The sequence below is a fragment of the Oreochromis aureus genome, linkage group 19 (genome assembly GCF_013358895.1).
Source record: "Oreochromis aureus strain Israel breed Guangdong linkage group 19, ZZ_aureus, whole genome shotgun sequence".
NCBI classification, from domain to species: domain Eukaryota; kingdom Metazoa; phylum Chordata; class Actinopteri; order Cichliformes; family Cichlidae; genus Oreochromis; species Oreochromis aureus.
Window position 1 is genome coordinate 5,950,986 of NC_052960.1, and position 20,070 is coordinate 5,971,055.

Consider the following 20,070-nt stretch of genomic DNA (forward strand, 5'->3'; position numbering starts at 1 on the left):
CATAAAGCACTTGCAAATGGATCTATGGAAGCCCAGAGATGTAAAACATAACAAAGACAAGAAAAACGTGTCTCTCCTTTTTAGCTCTTCTGCAAAATCCTGCTCCAAAAAATATTTCACATGTTAAAATATTCCCCTGTGATGATTTCAATATCCTTCTGCTCCTGCTCTCCTGCTTCCACCTTACTGATCTCACACCAGCCTGTCACCACAGACTTGCTTTTTATCTGCTCAAAAATGTCTTCCAACAATAATTTTAATCATAGTTTGAAGACGCCAATGTCAGAAATGAAACGGGCAAGAAAATGCCCCTCATGTCACTATACACTCTTTAAACACAACTATCTTACCTGAACGTAATTCAACCCATTTGGATACGTAGACATGGTCAAAACAACGTGCTGAACTTCAAACCGAGATTCAGAATGTAGAAGAAAGGTGATATGCGTGGTTTTACAACCCACGCATGCACAAGAGCCTCTCTGAAGGCACAGCACATTAAACCTTGAAGCATATGAACTACAGCAGGAGAAGACCACATCAAGCGGCCCTACTGTAAGCTAAGAAAGTGGAGCCATAATTCAGTTTTAGTAATATGTTGGAATAAATGTTTTATGGGTTGCCTTTCCCAACTGTAATGTACTATTATGCATCACAAATTGCTAAAAAAGCAGTCTGCTAACAGTAAAGTTAATTAAAAAGCTTTTTAATTAATGGACAGGAATAACTGTTTTGCACTAATGCTGCAGGTCTCAGACAAAGAGCTCGTTCTCATCTGGATAATGAGACAAGGAGATTATCATTGTGGCATTTCACAATTAAGCTGAAACAACAACACATTTTTTTCCCAACCAACAGTCAGAGGAGTGGGTTTTAGAAGGCTGGGTTCTCTGTTGTGTAATTAAATGCATGATGACATCAGTGTTATTGGACTGGTAGTAGAATGATATGAAAGAATCATCAGCAGAATTGTAGCGCACACTGTTAAAAGCCAGGAAATCAGCTGCGGTTTGATGCTTGGTTTCCACTTTGATATGCAAGAGCTGCAACAGCGGGACTCAGAAGGGTTTTATTTTCAATCCGGGGCTCGCAGCTCAGAGCCGGCTTCCTCGGTTACTGATAGAGATCAAAAGAGGCAGGCAGGCACCCTGAATCTGGCTGTCAGGAGAAGAAAGAGTGTCTGTACTCAGGAGGAGTGAAATAAAAGAACACTTTCTTCATTCCTGTCCTTAATCCAGTCTCGAGAGTATCGTCTGTATCTTTTAAACCTCTCATGAAGCTTTAGTAAAAACAGATACAAATCAGATGTTTTAAGTCTAAATTTATTCTGCTGATGCTAACTTGAGAAGTAAATCCTCTTGCTCCATGCAAATTGTGATACATTTCTTCTGGTTTAATTCCTTTGTGACTTCTGAGGATTCACAGATATTTTGTGCCTTCTTACAACATTTCACATATAGCACTTTTCACCACCTGGAAAGGGTCTTAATTTATTGTCTTCTACAGAAGTAAGAGGCTATAACACTGAACCATGTGTCTTCTTATGAAATTAGATAATACGCTTTTCATTTAGTTGACTCTCAGAGAAGATATAGGTGCACTGTTGGCTGAAATAGCACACACTGTGATATGTGATCAGTCCTGCAGTGGTGAATAATCCGCGGCTTCTTGCCTTCAGTTGCTTGCTTGTACTTTAGTGTGTGTGTTGTACTGTTCTGTCAACATTTTTACTTTGAATTTAGTTTGATCAACTTTAAAGACCCTTCTAAGGCTGGGAAAATTAATTTTATTTCAGATACACGCAAACACACCTTTCACCCCCGATTTTAGAACCAATACATACACGTTAGTAAGCATTATCCATCCCTGACCAGAGGGTGGCGGTGATGCGTTGATAAAGAGACAGGATGCAAAGGAAGAAGAGTCTAGAAGTAGAAGAAGAGGACGAACACGTGATTCGCGCTAACTGGAAGCAAGATGGCGGTGGCAGTGCGGAGTTTGCAAGACCAGCTAGAAAAAGCCAAGGAAAGTTTGAAGCATGTGGACGATAATATTCGTAAACTGACCGGACGTGATCCTAATGAATCAAGGTAAAAAGCTTAACTGGTTATTTAGTTTTTTAGCGAGTTCCTGGAGTGAAGCTGAAGAGCTGTACTCAGTCGACGTGTGCTAAGTTAGCGTGGGTCGGCTAACCTGCAAACAGCACCGCCTCCTTGTTTTGTGTCGCACATATAATGTTTTTACTATCTTAATTTATTCGCATCAAACGAATAAAAATTAACCAAATTGGTAACTTCTTAAAATATTGAATTTGAACATTAAATCTGGTAGATGAACAGAGTCGAGGCCCTGCAGGAGGCGTCGTCCGGGCGGCACATCACTTTGTCTTGCTTAATAATAAAACGGTTCTGCAGCAACACAAACGCATAATGTTAAAGTGAGTCTTATTTGTCAGACTGTATTCTTTCTTTTGTGTTAACCTCGGTGTCTCCTGTGCTTGCAGGCCGGGTCAGATCCGTCGGCTTGGCGGCCCCATGGCAGGCCCTGGAGGAGGAGGTAGAGGCAGAGGAATAAACCTGCTCAGGTAAATCTTTGCGCTCCCCATCTCAGAAAAAAAGAGCTTTAGATTTTCAACTTTAGTGGGTGATCTGAAAAGTATATACAACAGTACCCCCCCTTCCCCAATCACACATCTTCCACAATCTATTCAATGTGAGACTTGGCGTCACGTCACTTCTTAAATAAGCCTTGTTTTGAAGGTTTGAACTGGGTTGTTGCTGGTTACAGAATGCAAGGCGTAGTTTATGACCATTTGCACAATAGCACACTTATAATCATATTGATTTCATCAGTTAGACGTTAAAAGGGGGAATTGTTGTGCTTTTTTCATATTAATAGCCACGGGGAAGTTAACTATCAGAAGCAGAAACTATATAACTTTCACTAAGTAAGTAGCTTGGTGTAATGGACTGAGAAGCTGCCCCATTTTGTGTTATAATTTGCTTTGGGGTTTGTTTGGTTGTTTTTTTGTGAACCATCCACATCTACTATAGCCAAGAACAAAAACATGGAGTTGAGGATAAATGTTAATCACATTTGTCTGATGTTTTTATGATTCAGTCTGTAAAGGAAGCACTGTTGAAACACATTTTCTGTTTCAGTTAAATGTTCAAAGAGGGTTTGAAAATGGCTGTTTTTGTCTTGATGCATGCTCAATCATCCAAGTAATTAAATCCCAGGAAGTTGATTGTTCATCAGGGCGTTGTTTTTAGTGGGCAAAACTTTTGGCCGCTCATTCAAGTGACTTAATATGCAAAGTGCTATGACCACTTAAGGACAATGAAACTGACCTCACGACCCATTGTTGGTCCTTAATGGTAGTTTCGGTCATTATGCAAATAAACTGTTTAAAAGGTTGGGGAAACCTAGAGTCAGCTCAGTCTGAGCTCAGTCACTTGGATGAGTGAAGCATTTCTGACTGAAAACGACACGTCCAGATGAACGGAATCAGCTTTCTTGGAGTTTCTTTGCATCTCTCCAAAAAAAGGTAGAATAAATTATTTAAACCGCAAAAAATTCAGTCTGTGCATCTCTAAAGTTTTCCTCTTTGTCCTTTCTCAGACGCAGTCTCTCAGACATGGGAAGCGGCGGCCCTCCTGCCAAGCAAAGGGACATCGAAGGAGCCCTGCTAAGGTGAGATCTCGACTTGAAATATAATATAGTGATTGGGTAGTTTCTAGTTTTGGAGCTTGTGTAACACATTTTACCTGAAACCCTTCATTAATATTAAGATTATTTAACAAGTATAGGAAAATATGTTTCTTGTTTGGGGGGGGGTGTTATGGAGACTAAAACAAGTTTTCTAGAGTAAATTGTATCAGACTGAAAGTACAACAGCATTTCTGCACATGTGAGGCATTAATTGAATTAATTCTCAGCTTTCTGTACTTTTTTTTTCTTTTTTTTTCCTTGTCTTGATTTCAAAGTACCATCTCTTATGAGTATTTGATCTTTGTGTGGCTGCAGGCTGGCAGGGGACCAGAGGGCCAGGAGGGACATGCGTCACGACAGCGACGCTGAGGATGACGATGATGTCAAAAAGGTAATTTTGTCAAAAATACTTGATCAGTATTTGCTGCCTCACAGTGGGGTTTTTTTTTTCTGCTTTGAAGTGATAAAAATCCTAACAATTTGCTTCTTGTCCTTCCTTCAGCCGGCGTTGCAGTCGTCTGTAGTAGCTACCTCCAAAGAGAGAACGCGCCGAGATCTCATTCAGGACCAAACCATGGATGAGAGGGGCAAACAGAGGTAGCTCTTAAACTCTAGATTTACATTCAGATTTGATTACTAAATAGTCTGAGCCATGATCAGTTTAATTTCATCTGGCAAATGGCAAAACGTGTCTACAGCTGAGAATTAAGTGTGTGATGGTGGTGTTTGTATTGTCTTGGTCAGGAATCGGCGCATGTTCGGCCTGCTCATGGGGACCCTACAGAAATTCAAGCAGGAGTCAAATGTCTCTTCAGAAAAGGTGAGGAATAGATTCATCTTTTGCTTGGTTATGAGAGCAGTATTTTTGAAAATATAGGTTTCTGTGTTGATGAGGTCATAAATTCCATGATTTTGTTTTCTTGTTCTGCTTCATATTTCTGTTTGTCATCCTGCAGCAAAAGCGACGTTCTGAGATTGAGCAGAAGCTCGAGGTTCAGGCTGAGGCTGAGAGAAAGAAGGTGGAGAATGAAAAGAGGGAGCTGTTTGAAGAGAGGAGAGCCAAGCAGACAGAGCTGAGACTTCTGGAGCAGAAAGTGGAATTGGCTCAATTGGTAAGACGGTGTATTTGTTTGAAAGTGGGACTAGCATGAAAGTGGCTGAGTTTTGTTTATTTTTAATGAAACTGGACTTACTGATTCGGCCAAACTAAAATGTCTATTTCATTTATATCTGTTTAATTTTCACACCAAATTGTAACTTGATAAACATCTAATTTAATACTTAGTCTTTTAAAGCTTATTTTTGTAGCTAGAATGATGGGAAATGTAAAATCAATTTGAGAAAAAGGTGAAATTGATTTTTTTTTTTGATTTTTTTTTTTTTTTCCCTCCATCCAAAGCAAGAGGAGTGGACCAGCCACAATAATCGCCTGGTGAAATACATTCGCACAAAGACCAAGCCTCATATCTTCTACCTGCCTGGAAAAATGTGCTCCGCAACACAAAAACTCCTCGATGAATCCACCAAGAAACTAAATGGTCAGTGGGACTTTTATTTCTGGAGTGCACTGACAGTGTTGTGGCGGTGTTATATACTCACAGGGGGTCTGTCTACTAAATAACATGAGGATTTTTTTTCTTCTCAACAGTTGTGTTTGAAGAGAGGCGTGAGGCTTTTGCTGAACACCTCAGCAAGATGGAGTCGCGTCCCCGGCGACAACTAAACCGCGAACAGGACGGCAACACAGCGGCAACAGGGACGGAGCAGCCGGAGGAGGGTAAGCCAGCAGGTCAGGTAGTCAAGGTGACAGGTAATAAGGGCAATGTAGAGATGGAAGAAGAGGAGGAGGAAGATGAGGAGGAGGAAAGGGAAAAGGAGGGGGATAGAAAGGTGACAGAGAAGGAGGAAATGGAGGAAGGGGAGAAGGAAGTGTCTAAAAAGGTAGAGGAAGAGGAGGAAGGGATGGAGTTAAGTGAGGAGAAGCGGGAAGGAGAGGATCAGAAGGAGAAGGGAGACAAAGAGGGGAGTCCAGAGTCAGAGGAGATGGAGGTAGAGCAGGCAGTAGAGAAGGAGGAAAGGGGTAAGGATGTAGAGGTAGAGATGGAAAGTAAGCAGGGGCCCACAGATCTCCATGACAGCAAGCCCTCTGAACCAGCTGTAAGCAGCCAGGAAGCCGAAAACACCAGTCATCAGCCCAAGCCCAGCCACGCTGCTGAGGAACCAGCAGCAGAGTCTCCTGTGACCCACGGGGCATCTAAAACCCCAGAACCCCAGTCAGCCCCTAGTGTGCCTGCACAAGTGTCCACAGTCCCTGGATCTACGGTCCAGGACTCCACAGTTGACAGACAGGCAGAGGAGGGGAAATCCCAGGAGGAACCCCCACAAAAACTACCTGCTTCCCAGGAGGTCCCCGTCACTGCCCCAGCTAAGGAGGACAGCGGCAGAGGGAGAAAGAAGGAAAAGGAATCGAGGAAAGGCCGCAGTCGCAGTAACAGCTCTTCCTCTTCCTCCTCTGGCTCCTCCTCCAGCGGAAGTTCCTCTTCCTCCTCCGGGTCCAGCCACTCCTCATCATCCTCTTCTTCCTCCTCATCCTCGTCATCCAACAGCAGCAGCCGTAGCCGCAGCCGAGACAGCGGCAAACGCAAGAGGAGGCCCTCGGACAGGGACAGGAAGAAGGGAGACGAAAGACGAAGCCACAAGAGAGGAGGGAGTGGCGGAGGAGGGAGGGACTCGAGGGGATCGAAGGAGAGGAGGAAGAGGAGGAGCGAGGAAGGAAGGGGCAGGTCATCCCGGAGCGATAGGGAGCATAAAGATAGAGACAGGAAGGACAAGCGACGCTAATCTGGTTCTTATTCAGCTTCTGTAAAAACTGATGGAAAATAAGATTCCAACTATTTACTTCCAACATTGTTTGCTCATAAAATAGTTTTTGACATAAGGGGGTCTGAAGAGGCGATGCTGGTGGCTAGTTCCTCCATCTTTAACTAGGAGGCAAAAGAGTCCATCTCTAATTGAACCCCTTAAACAGTAAAGGTGTAAATTCCAGATGATTCATCCTTAGTCTCAGATTTGGTCTTTACAGAGGTCTTTGTGAAACAGTGAAGAAGGTTGTGAATGTTCTATTTTTCATCTTAAGCATAATGAAGAGGCTGGGCTCTTGATGGTTATGGTAGACGTGATTATTCACATACGTTAGTTTTGTTTCATGTTGTGACAACGCTGTTTATTCCAATTTATTTCCACTGTTTTCAATAATGTCAAGTGTGATTTGCTCAAATACTGGATTTTGAAACTTTTTTGGGGGGTGGGGTTAATGACTGATAATCTGCTTCAAAATAAAGTTGAAGTAGTGAAAATATGCTTGTTTGTGTGAATTATTCTTCTTACATCACACTTTTCAGTTCATTGCACAGTTCAAAGATCCTCCTCAAAATACAAGTTATACTTTCCTAAGGATGTGAGAAGCATTAACAGTGGTTAAGTTCAAATACATGTACTACAAAGACACAATCATGCTTATAATTTATACAGAGCCAACCAGCCCTAAAATGCGAAAACTCATTGGGAGTGACCAACACAAGTGGAGCAAAAAAGGCAAGCCTGAGATGGTCTGGGGGTGTTGTTAGGGTTCAATATTGAGAGAAGAATCCATAAAAACCACAGATCCAGGCGTGTGCAATTTAGACGGCATTTTAATGAACACATGTGTGAGTTCAACAACCCAATCAGTGTTGAACTGAACTTACAATCATGAGACAAGGTTCTATATGGGTACAATAACAAAGCCCCCCTCTTTTACAAAAATAGACAATAGTACAGCTTACGTCAATCCAAACCACAAAATGTTCCCTGACCTTTAACATTGCTCTAAAAAACATTGTCTTCGGGTCGGTGCTTCCCCTCTTCGCTGTCGCTCGTCTGGTGCACTTCCTCTAAGTACGTCGGCACACTTCTGCATTTCTGTGTGTATGTGTCTGCAGTGTATGCTACATGTACGTGTCATGACCTCTCACTATTTGTCTGTCTGTGCGTGCAGAGTTTGCATCTGCTTTCTGAACCTTAGTTGACCTCAACTTAAGCAACCAACCAGGCTAAGGCCATCCTGTGTGTAATGATCTTGACTTATATGTGAAATATATAAACAACTGTTTCAATCTACCACAACTGCTTAAGGCTTAATCCGCAATAAATGCATACTAAACACCCTTGCACTTAAACTTCTGGCTTCAGTTTCACTTCTGCAAAACATGCTCTGCAGACGCGTTTTGTTTCCTCTCTCATTTTAGCACAGAGAGTATTTTCCTGTCTCTGCCCTCTACACAGAGATCATAAAAGCATTAATAACATTTAAATTATAGATTCAACAGAACCATTTAAAATGGTTCTTCTTTGGACCTGTAATAAAGGCTATAACCATATATTTGAACATCTGAATGCATCTGAATGCAACCTCACTATTAATACTGAAATGTTAATGATGATTATAAAAATAGCAGCAACTAATAGCAGGACAATATTTCTATTCCTGACACTCCCACTCTTGACCTCTTGACCACAAGAGGTCACCATACTGTGTGTTAGGTCACTGCTTGGCCCATTCAGCTGCTCCCCTGTCCATCCCAGACATCATGGACATTTAGGATCACTGTTCTTAGCTCTGACCCTCTCTTGGCATCCTGTGACTTAACAAATCAGACAACCTCATGTCATCTAGGTGGTCTTAGTTATAAAATGCCCGCTCCCACTTGAGAACACTCATGCTTGAGGTTAATCACACCAAAGTATCAGCGAGCCTAAAGTTGATCAGGGGCATGAGAGAATAAGAGTGCGAGCAGAGCTCAATCAGCACTCCTCCCTCACCCCAGAACCCACTCATACCCGGTGAAAGACCCCTTACACTTGTGAATCTCTAGTGGTCTGTCCCTTTTCTGGGTCCCACTCTAGTGGAAATCTGGCCACCTGCAAAGGAAACAGAACCCTTCCTCCCTAGTACGGCTTCCCTGCCTTATGTCCCTCAATTGTCTTCTTTATTCAAACCTAATGTTACTCAAAACATGAACCTAATTTTGTATTTGGTTTTGACTTTTATTCCTATATAATCTTAAACATCACTCATCTCAATCTACAGCTTTCTAACAGTCTTACAGCACTGCTGTCATACGTTTCCTGTTTTTCCTTATCTGATCATCAACATCCTGTGCACAAAACTGTCCCTGCTGCTGCAAGTGCCTCTCATCTAAAGTCACCTCTCACCAGCAAAATCATCATAAAATCATTATAACGGCTTATTCTACTAAAAGGATCAAAGAAAAAACGACCACTTTAATCACTAAGTGTAAGCACATAGTTAATTGCTCCTAGATAAACTTCATCATAGCTAAAAACTGAACTCTAACAGTATTTTGAACTCCCATTTTCTGGGTAATAACCTGTTTGAATATATCATTTTATTTCATTTTGCTGCTTTTAATGTAATGCCTCCCTCTAACTTAAACTTTATCAGACTTAACCAACATATATAAGCTTTCTCCCTTTGCTTCTGTTTTCTGTATTTCTGTATTCTGTAACTGCTTTTTATATAAGAGGACTAAGTTAGAGCTGCATCTGTTATCTCAATATTTTATATGTCACTCAGTTTAGTTACAAGCAAAACTCCTATTCAGTTCCTCTTTCTGTCATTTGTTATTGGGCCAACTCAAATTCAGTTAAAAGCTAAAGGAATTTCAGGCCCTAGGCCTCAAATCAATACTGTCCTGTGTGTTGATGAACTCTGTATGTCTGTAAGCGTGTGCAATCCTTCAAAACTCAGGTCATTCTCACAGTAGATTGGCTAATCATAACGTTAACCAAAAGTTTATGACCCTCAAGAGACGACTCTCTGAGCCACAACTCCGTTAAAGGCCCCAAAATGCAATGTGTATGAAAAATCATTTCTACATATATAATCTCCAATATTATTCATTTGAGTCAGCGAGACTTTTAACATCCTCATAAAAAGCTCTCCACTACCCTAAAAATAACAACATTCTAACATTATGTCACTGTTACCACTTATCCTAAAAATCAAAAAGAAAAATCCCACATTTTCTACTCATAAAATGTTCACTATTTTCCCCAAAGCATATCCTTTATTCCCACAATTTCCCTTTAAATTTGGTGTACAACTTCTTTTTAACCCCAGCAATTTATCTTCTAAACAGAATTCAGTTCATTTTACTCCTTTCTTTAGAATTAACAATCTCCGCCTCAGTTTTACTGTATCTAGATTATCAAACAACCCCAATCATTATAAAATCCTAGTAAAACCCCTTTCACATTAAACAAATTAAATCTTAAATCCCTCTCTTTTTTGACACATCTCATGTGGCAAAAAACTCAACATGCTCCACCCAAGCTTAACAAATTAAAAGGAAAAAAGGTTAGTCATTTCATTTCCCAGAACCGCTCAGCAATTCTCCTCTCCGGTGTTTTGCTTCAGCCCTGAAAACCTGTGTTTAAGGAACAAAATCAATTTAATCATCATGTCAAATCTCCTCCAACTCGTTGCTCCATTGAACTCTGGATCCTTGGAATTTCCTGAAAACAAAACCTTTACTCAACTCTCCCCCTATGTGATCCAATCTGTGTCATGACACAAAATAAACTTAAACAGCACAGTTATTAATCATGTGTTACCTCAGTTAATGGTAACTTGAATCTCATCAACCAATGTTTCCCTTTTAGCATTTTGCATTCTCCCAACAATATAATGTAATCCCATAATCTAACCCCAGTAAAAAGAAATTTTCTCCAAACATACATCAGCAACCCAAAATCAGCATCCCCAGATTTAAGTCTCCCACTTGTCCTTTCATTTATTTCCCCCCTTGGTCCCCTCACTCACATTCACTCACACGCATTCACACCTGATATTTTTTGCTGATACTGCAGCCTTCATGCGACGTCATCAGATGCTCCACATCAGCAAAATGAGCTCAATCCTTTGTTTTATTTCGTTTTCCTTTTTAGGAAAATAGTTCTCTATACTTTTGACTGGATTGAATCGATACAACCCATTTTTAGACAGAGACTTGCCGCCCATCCGTCTCTGATTGTAATCAATTATAATTCTGTAAAGCCCACCTGATTTTCGTACTTGGTAATTTTGTCAGCGCCGTCCGTTCACTCTCTTCCAGGCCTGCTTAGAACAAAAATGAAAAAAGAGAGCTGATTATTAGCTCATCAAAGTACCAAACAAAATCACCTGACAGGTTTTTTCCTGAGTGCACTACTACAAAAAAAATTTTTGGGGCCCCTCTCAGACAGATCCATGTCTTAATTAAACACCCTCTCTGGAAATAAAACAACAGCCTCAAAAATCTGAAACAATCTTAAATTTCACCCATTCAACACACCGAAAACCTCGTCAAAAGATCAAAGACCGTTTTCATTCAGCACAAGATAAAAACCAATTTCAACAACGTATCATCCTTAAATTATAAATTTCCTGTCCAAATCTGCCCCTCTGAACAGACCTGACCACCGTAATCAAATATCCTGATACTTTACCATTATATATTTCTCCCAATACTCTTCAACAGCCACTGCTCTCTCTTGAACTGAACCGAAAGCCTCCGACACACACGCACACAGGAAGTGTCTTTGTCACTCACTCACTCCAGCTAATTTGCATAAACCCACAGCTCAACAGCCAACTTAACAAGAGGAATACATGTTTAAACTTTATCACATTATTGAATTATTTTCATTTTCTTTCTATACTAATCACTTGTTTTAATCACTCAGTGCAAAAGCACTGCTGAGTCACTCTTATAAACACTCTTCTTTTGTTTTTTCCATCTATTTTAAATCTTTCCATCAGTTGTATTAACCATTCACACCATTCTCTCACTCATACAAGCAGCAAGCAGATCTTCATTGCATATGCTTGTGTTCTTAGCCAGGTTTTTAATATCTATTCATTAATCTTCATGAGCTTGTCTCTGTAAGATTAATGCATTCTCTGTCTATATGTGTGTGTACGTGTTATTTTGCATCTATGGCTTCACAGTCTCCCAAACTCCTTCCCAATTCTCCAGTTAAGCAGTCAGTTTTCTTTTTCCCCCAGTTACTAACCCACATTTTGATTTCCCACCTTAAATAAAGCACTCCTAGTCTTCAGCCAGGAGCTAGGGCCTGTTTTCCAGGTTCATGGACACATGATTCTGTGAACAATTCAACCAGAAACTTGCCTTAACTTATCTACAATTTCCTTCCGACTGGTGCATCTGGAGAACTGGTCCAGGTCTGCTTTACCCTGAAAATAACAAAACTAAGACATTTCCATTATTATCACAAGTGCTTAAATAACCCATTTCTCTGTCTCTGGTCAGAAACACCAATTATGCCATGCATGTAAGCGTGTTCTTCCCTGCATTTTATGTTAATTGGGTGTAAACTGCTTCTTCATTAAATTAACTCATTGAGTTCTTCGTTGCCCTGCGATGTATTCATGTTAATGTACACTACGTGTAAGCTGTTTCTTCATTGCATCCGATATATTCATATTTAATTTATGCATTTCACCACTGAGCTTTAGATTCAAACTATCTCACTTCTGATTCATTTCAAAAATAATCTCACATGTAACAATTTGTATGTGTGTTTTCTATTCATTAAGGTAATGACAATTATTTTCGTTCATTATTCCTACCTTTTCTAATGTTTACCTCTTTGTTATGCTGTAGTGGACATCCCTAAACAATTCATGAGTTCAGGTTTCAATTTTCAATCCAATTATATCCTATATTCTCGCAGTCAAACTCGTCCAGCTTCATCTCTCACTGGTCCTCTCTGCACAATGTCCTGTTCGGGCTTCAAAGCTCCAGCAAACACAGTCTCAACTCAGCTGCTGTCTTCTTCTCTGTTTCTTTACAGTCTTTCTTTCAGATTAAGTCCCAGCAGGGCAAAATATCACTCAATGTCCAGTGCTCTTCCACAATTCTTTATCCCACTGTTCAACTGCCCAGCCTGTATTTTCACAGTACATGTTACATTACTCTTACATGCTGCTGCTGGTCGTCAGTCGTCATCAGTGTTACTGGATCAGTGGCACTGCCGTTTGCCTGCTGTATTCAAATCCACGATGTTCTATCGGTCTTCATCAGGCGATTGACTGTCCTTTGAACTTCTTCTCCGCTTCAGGGACAAAGTGAGAGATCCAGCCGCACAATTTCGAGCCAAAACTGGCTTATTCTCCCAATTCTTTTAATCTACTTTTCTGCTGCTGAACTCAAGGTTGCAAAGTTGAAAGACGCCCACCTGTATTGACCATATAATTAGTATTATATTCATTTTTTCTTAAAGGCTTCATTTGCTCCCATTTCCTCGTCTGTCTCTCTGTGTTCTTTCTGCACACACTCAGTTCCCATATATGGGCATGCACAGTTCCTGTTCACTATTTCCTGTTGCTGCAGCCCCGATACACAGAGCAATATTTCCTGTTCCTCAAACTAATCTAACTCCTTTGTTTTTTGTTTTCTTGAATTAAAAACACTTTCAAACTTTAGCACATCCTACTTTTTCATCACCCAAGAAATATATTTCACACTCCTTTATTCCATACACACCTTTAAAAGTTCTCACCTCTTTCAGACGCCATAAATCGTCTCACACGCACTGCCTTTCTCTCACTCAGAGAACTCACGCAGAGTCACTCAAATCAAATACTGACAGCACTCACACAGTTAAAATCACTCGAAATACGCTTTCATACGAGTATTTTGGACATGCCTTCCATGATCAGAAAGAGCAAGTCAAAAGAAAAAGAAAAAGAAAACTGAAACCTCTCATCATCCTCACGGCTTCTCCCCACACACATAACTGAAAATGAACACACCAACATTTATGGCTCACGAACTATACATCTATCAAAATTCAGTCATTTACTATGCATCCACACTAATATATTCACACTGTATTTACACTCTCATAATAAGCAAAACCAACCTCTTATATACAGGCATTTAGCAAAAGCTCAGTCCTCTCGAAAACTGAAACCACCCTCTTTGCGCGTCACTGCTGCTCATTTGCATTTACACACACAATCAGTGCACATCCGGCTGTGCATCACTAACACAGAGACTGATCCTACTCATAGATCTCATATTTTATATTACAGACGTCTTAAATTACAACTGCACAGATTTTTTTAGGCCTTTTCAACTCCTATGTAATTTCGATAATAGAACATAACGGCTCCAACCGATCAGTCCCAGACTTTTTGTGCTCAATTCACCAGGGCGGTCCCAGACTGTCCTGTCCAGATCTCTAAACCTAACTTAATTTGCCAGCATACCCAAAAAGCGCAAAAATAGGAGACTCTAACTCCTAGCAATTTCAGAGGTTCCCAAGTTCTCTCCCGCTGTCGACGGTACTATCCCTACTGTCCAGTAGGTCTAAGGTCAGCGTCCTGCCTTAGCGCAAGCGTTACCAAGGAGAAAATGCGCTTCTTAACAGACGCCGCTGTCGTCCTAGAAAAATTTATAATAATTTGAAACAACAATCTACACCGGATCAGGATTAAGATTGAGGCAGATCTCCGTTGTGGACATAAGGGACTTGAACCCACGAACTGACCATCACACGTAGATCAATGACCAACGGGCTTCACCCACACAATGACCAAATTCCTATCCTTCTAAAGTTCACTTGCAGTCCAACTGCTTTAATTCTCTTTTCATTCCTTTATTCTCATTAACTCAGTACTGTCACTTATAAACTTCCATTTCATTATCATTACTTCAACGGTAAACTTCATGAAAACTTCACCAAAATTAAAAACAGACATTCACCAGTAATTTTCAGTGAGTAGACTTTAATTTGACATGCCCAATGTGACACCTTTTGAAATATATTTCAACAGGCAGTGTCTTACCTTTAAATGCCCCGGGAATGCCTGCTCACTTTCACCACTGATTACCGTCTGCCCGTCCAATTACCACGGACCCCGGATCTCACCAAAACCCCAACATTCCTCTCTCTCACCGGAACGAGCCCCCAAATGTTAGGGTTCAATATTGAGAGAAGAATCCATAAAAACCACAGATCCAGGCGTGTGCAATTTAGACGGCATTTTAATGAACACATGTGTGAGTTCAACAACCCAATCAGTGTTGAACTGAACTTACAATCATGAGACAAGGTTCTATATGGGTACAATAACAAAGCCCCCCTCTTTTACAAAAATAGACAATAGTACAGCTTACGTCAATCCAAACCACAAAATGTTCCCTGACCTTTAACATTGCTCTAAAAAACATTGTCTTCGGGTCGGTGCTTCCCCTCTTCGCTGTCGCTCGTCTGGTGCACTTCCTCTAAGTACGTCGGCACACTTCTGCATTTCTGTGTGTATGTGTCTGCAGTGTATGCTACGTACGTGTCATGACCTCTCACTATTTGTCTGTCTGTGCGTGCAGAGTTTGCATCTGCTTTCTGAACCTTAGTTGACCTCAACTTAAGCAACCAACCAGGCTAAGGCCATCCTGTGTGTAATGATCTTGACTTATATGTGAAATATATAAACAACTGTTTCAATCTACCACAACTGCTTAAGGCTTAATCCGCAATAAATGCATACTAAACACCCTTGCACTTAAACTTCTGGCTTCAGTTTCACTTCTGCAAAACATGCTCTGCAGACGCGTTTTGTTTCCTCTCTCATTTTAGCACAGAGAGTATTTTCCTGTCTCTGCCCTCTACACAGAGATCATAAAAGCATTAATAACATTTAAATTATAGATTCAACAGAACCATTTAAAATGGTTCTTCTTTGGACCTGTAATAAAGGCTATAACCATATATTTGAACATCTGAATGCATCTGAATGCAACCTCACTATTAATACTGAAATGTTAATGATGATTATAAAAATAGCAGCAACTAATAGCAGGACAATATTTCTATTCCTGACAGTGTGCACAGGAGGGACAGCATATATAGTGGGTAGAGGTAGATGTTGAAGGCTGAGCTGCAAAGCAGGAGGAAATCCGGGAGACCTCAAGAGAAGATTCATGGATGTAGTGAAGGAAGACATGCAGAGACATGACAATCTGTCATGCCCTACAAAACATGCAGAATTGAGCGCAAACTATGTCCATGTTGCTTCATTTAAAGTATATGGGAAAAAAAAATTTTTTTAAATTAGGAACCCAAGTGTACCTGATTTGACAGACTATCATTGCAGTATATTTTGTTCCACTGTATATCCATGAGGAATTGTCATGTTTAAAGTCATTTTTAAATTGTCACTTTTAAAGCATCTATTTGACATGATCACAAGAGCTTGATGACCAGAAAAAGTGTAATTAGCTTGAGAAAAGAAGGCCACAAGACGTCTTTATGGTTGTAAAGATGTTTCCTTTAAAGTTTCTTTAACAGGTGGGGAGTTCCAGGTACTAAACGCTTAGTGGGGCATTATGCCCCTGAGGGTCGTTGACACATTATTGATCACAAGTCATCACAAGTCAAGGTGAGAGTCGTCATTGTCACCTGGGATTAAGGATGAAACCAGTGTGTGAGGCCTTGCCCCACCCTATCATGAGCTATTAAGGTCACTTGAGGCAATGTGTGAAGAGGGGGTTGAAGCGCCTGGGACTGTATTGTAGGTGGCTGATAGCTGGTGTCGTTAGCCACCACACCTGTTCAGTGATGATTGTTCCAAAAGACATGGCCATAACAATAAACTGGATGACTGAGAACCTGCATATACATGATCAGCAATGATGTCCACATACACACACACCGTTTTCTTACAAATCACGGATAATAGAAAATTTTTATTTAGAGCTAAATTACACACATATAAACTCACAAAAAAAGAAAAGCATAAACCTGTTTGAAAAAGTAGCCCTCATCCTGCTGCATTTGCTTGTAGTCCCTGTGTGCCAGCGCTGCTCTATGCAGGTAACCAAATACCTTACAAATAAAAACAAATGTCTTTTTGTAATCCAGTCTCTTTGTTTTCGGACTTCAGCTTTCACCGCAGCCAGACTTAACAATATAATCCTCCATATGTTGGTGAGGTTAAACAGATCAGGTTGGCTTCACTCCTGCTGATCTGCCAGATCATTCTGTTCAAAGTACCTGCAGTAAAAATAAAAGGAAGCAAGTATAGCTGCATCCTCTGTACACATCCAAACAGCAATATAATTGTATCATCACCCTGAACAATTTAGACACTGGTGGTTAAAAAAAAAAAAAAAAACATTTAAGGGGCTCTCTTTACACAGAGTTCCATATAACAAAAATACAGAGAACCTTACCTGGCAACAAGACAGATGAGCAGGTTGAGGGCGGGCAGTTTATCATCTTCCTGGCTGTCCTGTGAAGTCATGCAAGCAGGGAAAAGACTATCAGAGTAAATAAAATCCCATCAAATCTCAACAAAGAACTAGAAAAACATGGCATGCTGTGGCCGTTTCAAGCATGGAGTGATAGCACATAGAGATAGTGCTTTACAGGAGATGGTAGGATTGTGGCCTACCAACGTGCTGCGGAGCTGGGCGCATCTTCGGGCGAGCTGTCTGATGGATGAGTGAGCTTCAGGCAACAGAGGCTTCTCCAAGCAGGCCAATAAAGCATACAACCAGCGTCCCTGAAACAAGAAGACAGACTGCAAACTCAAGTATTTCACAATAACTGCAGCCAATACACCATCACCTTCTATATCTGAAACATAAGACAGAGGCTGAAGAAATGTTTGGTTTCATGATATCTGTGAGGAATGCATTCATAGTCAGCTCATATCTATCTTGAATGCAGCACAGGATCACTATAAATGCGTGTGGAGTTCGGAACCAGCATAAAAATGTGTCGCTAATACATCAAACTCACCAACTGTGGAACAAATTCTCGTTCCTCGAACCAGCCGATGAGGATTTCCAACACCATCAGCACTGTGGACTGTAGACAGGTGGGAAAACACAAACACACACATCGTCTAATCAGGCTTCGACTGGTTTAGAACATCTTGAATGTCTACAGAGGGATCGTTTACCTGGTTTAGTCTGCTGATGATGCTTAGGAAGGGAGGGAACCCCATCTGAACAGACAGAGAAATGCTGAGGTAAATAGAGCAGGACATATTTTGGGTCTGAAAAGTAATGCAGATGCAGAAGTGCTTTCACTCTAAATAAAAACACTTCCGTTTACATAGAAATCTGTGGAAAAATGGCCCACAACTCCCTGATGACTCAGTCACTAGTTTCAGCTCACACTGAATACAACATGAAGTGATTTTTTTTTAAATTATTGGCATTATTAGGAAGATTTTCAATCACAGGTTGTTACTTGTAAGTGTGTGGTGTCAGGTCCAGTTTCAGTCCTCAGCTGGAGGCTTTGTGACAAAACCTCATTATCCAATGGGTGACAGACGTGACTGACAGCTTCTTTACTGACAAAAAATCTTACAGATTGTATTCATGATGACACAAAACATTGAGATATAGCCATTACATATATAACCTTGCTATAGTCCAGTGCTGGCTCCTGTTCTGCATCTGTGTGGGTGGATGAAGTGCCCAGATAGACCTTCTCTCCTAAACAAAACCTCTTCCAACCCTCCTCATCCGTTAGCTTTGGCTGTAACACACAAATACGCGCATACATAAAATTTTAACATAAATTCTGTTTTCAAGTTTGCCTCTTGGAGAAAGACAGAGGGATTTATTAGGTTATTAGAGGAAAGCATTGCATGCTGAAGCATCAAATTTACACATTATCACATCACCATCAGCACGTTGTCATCTAGAGTCTGGCTGGTCCAGTGTTTCCTGTGCCTTGTGATACTCTAAAGGGAAAAAAATGTTGTAGAAGTTCATAAATTGTCAAATATCCATTTGTACAGATTTGTGCGGATTTGGACCTACAAAAAGTTTTAGTGAATTGTGTTAGGCTGTGCTATTGTATAATATCATAACAGCAAAAAGGCGCTTACCTGTCTGATTTCAGAGAAATTGCTGACTTGCTGTTGTTGCCATCTTAGACTTGGGGAGAAACCCACTGGAGCAGCATGACACCCTGCCACCTAAAAACCAGAAAACAACCCCACAAAAAATGTAACTGAGAAATAATCAGAACAGGTGATGCATTATTGAAATGTATTTTGTTTTATTTTGTATAGCATCTTCTTTTCTTTGCTAAATGAACTTCTGTATACTGTTTACATGATCAACGTAAAAATTGAACACAGCACAACATTTTTCAGAGCCTATCATTCATTTCTAACTGTGCAATGAAAACTATGAAACGATACTGAGAAAGATTCATACAGGTGTGCTCAGAAGTTTCCATCCACTCATTGTGGGTATGAATGTTTTGACTCTTTGTGGATTACAGAAAATCCAAAGTAAATTAAAACTTGTGCACCCAATTCTTGTTTTTCAAGGTTATTGAAGTGAATGCTTTAAAATCATTCCATCCTGAAAAAAAAAAAGAAAAATTCAAAGAAATCATTTAAAAGCCCAACATTTTTAGGCCATTCACACGCATGATGTGTGGGACTGACTGCTCACATCAAGGTAAAAATACTTGAAATACTTTGTTTTGCAGACACCACACAGTAACAAAGCTAATGAACCCTCTCACTATCAGGGTCAGGGGTTTGTAATTTTCTTTCATTTGTCATACACCTGGAGCATCAACTGGTCTCAATACATTTGCCTCTCAGTTTACTTACAGATACATTCACTGTTTGCTTCTTCCTTAGTTTTTTTGGGTCAATCTGAGCGACCACCACCTCTGGGCACAATGAAGCCTCCAGCCTGTCCAAAAGGAAAAAAGTTCATTGAAGCAGCCCGACCACCTCAACTAATACATTAACACACCAAAGAGACAACAGGCAAAGAGAATCTAAGAGTTAATTACACGCGAGTATTAATAAGAGGTGTGTTCTTCAGGTTGGGATGCACTTACTGGACCTGTCGGAGGTACTCCTGGGGGTTTCTCGGCGGTCCGCTAAGGTCCAGGTCCTCCCCGGTACCGGATCCACACTCCATGGGCAGCAGCCTCGGCATTAACTCCTCTACGTCTGACTTCATTGTGACTGAATGTGTAAGCTCGGCTAGCTTTTAGCTAAATGAAGCAGTCAAGCTCAATTAAAAATACGGACTCGCAACGGACCAAAACACTAACCTTTTACCAAGAGTAAACACAACCAGACTAGACCGCCATCTCTCTCGCAAAACAAACGCACAGTGATGACGTCGTCTTTGTGCGCGCGTTTGCCTTGTTGCCACAGCAACAGACCAGCTGTCAGTCCTGGAGAAAGGTCGAAAATAACAGAATGGGTCTGTTTTTAGTTGCCATGGCGTTTACCCGGAA

At 40.7% G+C, this 20,070-nt stretch overlaps 2 protein-coding genes across 2 annotated transcripts; one reads left to right on the forward strand and one right to left on the reverse strand.

Annotated features, from left to right (window-relative positions):
- The first annotated feature begins 1,928 nt into the window (after positions 1-1,928).
- pnn (pinin, desmosome associated protein) lies at positions 1,929-7,071 on the forward strand. The gene is made up of 9 exons (XM_031746135.2): positions 1,929-2,090; positions 2,504-2,584; positions 3,622-3,693; positions 4,027-4,102; positions 4,214-4,308; positions 4,456-4,531; positions 4,668-4,823; positions 5,111-5,249; positions 5,360-7,071. The coding sequence occupies exons 1-9, from the start codon at positions 1,978-1,980 to the stop codon at positions 6,550-6,552; spliced, it is 2,001 nt and encodes a 666-aa protein (XP_031601995.1). The 5' UTR covers positions 1,929-1,977; the 3' UTR covers positions 6,553-7,071.
- A 9,423-nt stretch (positions 7,072-16,494) lies between these two features.
- Positions 16,495-19,965, reverse strand: gemin2 (gem (nuclear organelle) associated protein 2). The gene is made up of 10 exons (XM_031746134.2): positions 19,663-19,965; positions 19,427-19,511; positions 18,686-18,775; positions 18,479-18,538; positions 18,214-18,330; positions 17,747-17,791; positions 17,584-17,652; positions 17,234-17,344; positions 17,013-17,071; positions 16,495-16,833 (listed from the first exon to the last, which is right to left on the reverse strand). The coding sequence occupies exons 1-10, from the start codon at positions 19,785-19,787 to the stop codon at positions 16,794-16,796; spliced, it is 801 nt and encodes a 266-aa protein (XP_031601994.1). The 5' UTR covers positions 19,788-19,965; the 3' UTR covers positions 16,495-16,793.
- Positions 19,966-20,070: the final 105 nt, after the last annotated feature.

What these genes read in the sequence shown, in the direction of transcription:
- pnn (XM_031746135.2), top strand. Translation starts at nt 1,978, where the DNA reads ATGGCGGTGGCAGTGCGGAGTTTGCAAGACCAGCTAGAAAAAGCCAAG. An exon ending in ATCGAAGGAGCCCTGCTAAG is followed by an intron (nt 3,694 to 4,026) that starts GTGAGATCTCGA and finishes GTGTGGCTGCAG; the next exon opens with GCTGGCAGGGGACCAGAGGG. An exon ending in AAGTGGAATTGGCTCAATTG is followed by an intron (nt 4,824 to 5,110) that starts GTAAGACGGTGT and finishes CTCCATCCAAAG; the next exon opens with CAAGAGGAGTGGACCAGCCA.
- gemin2 (XM_031746134.2), bottom strand. Translation starts at nt 19,787, where the DNA reads ATGAAGTCAGACGTAGAGGAGTTAATGCCGAGGCTGCTGCCCATGGAG. An exon ending in AGCAAACAGTGAATGTATCT is followed by an intron (nt 18,776 to 19,426) that starts GTAAGTAAACTG and finishes TCTGGTTTTTAG; the next exon opens with GTGGCAGGGTGTCATGCTGC. An exon ending in TCATCAGCAGACTAAACCAG is followed by an intron (nt 17,653 to 17,746) that starts GTAAACGATCCC and finishes ACCTGTCTACAG; the next exon opens with TCCACAGTGCTGATGGTGTT.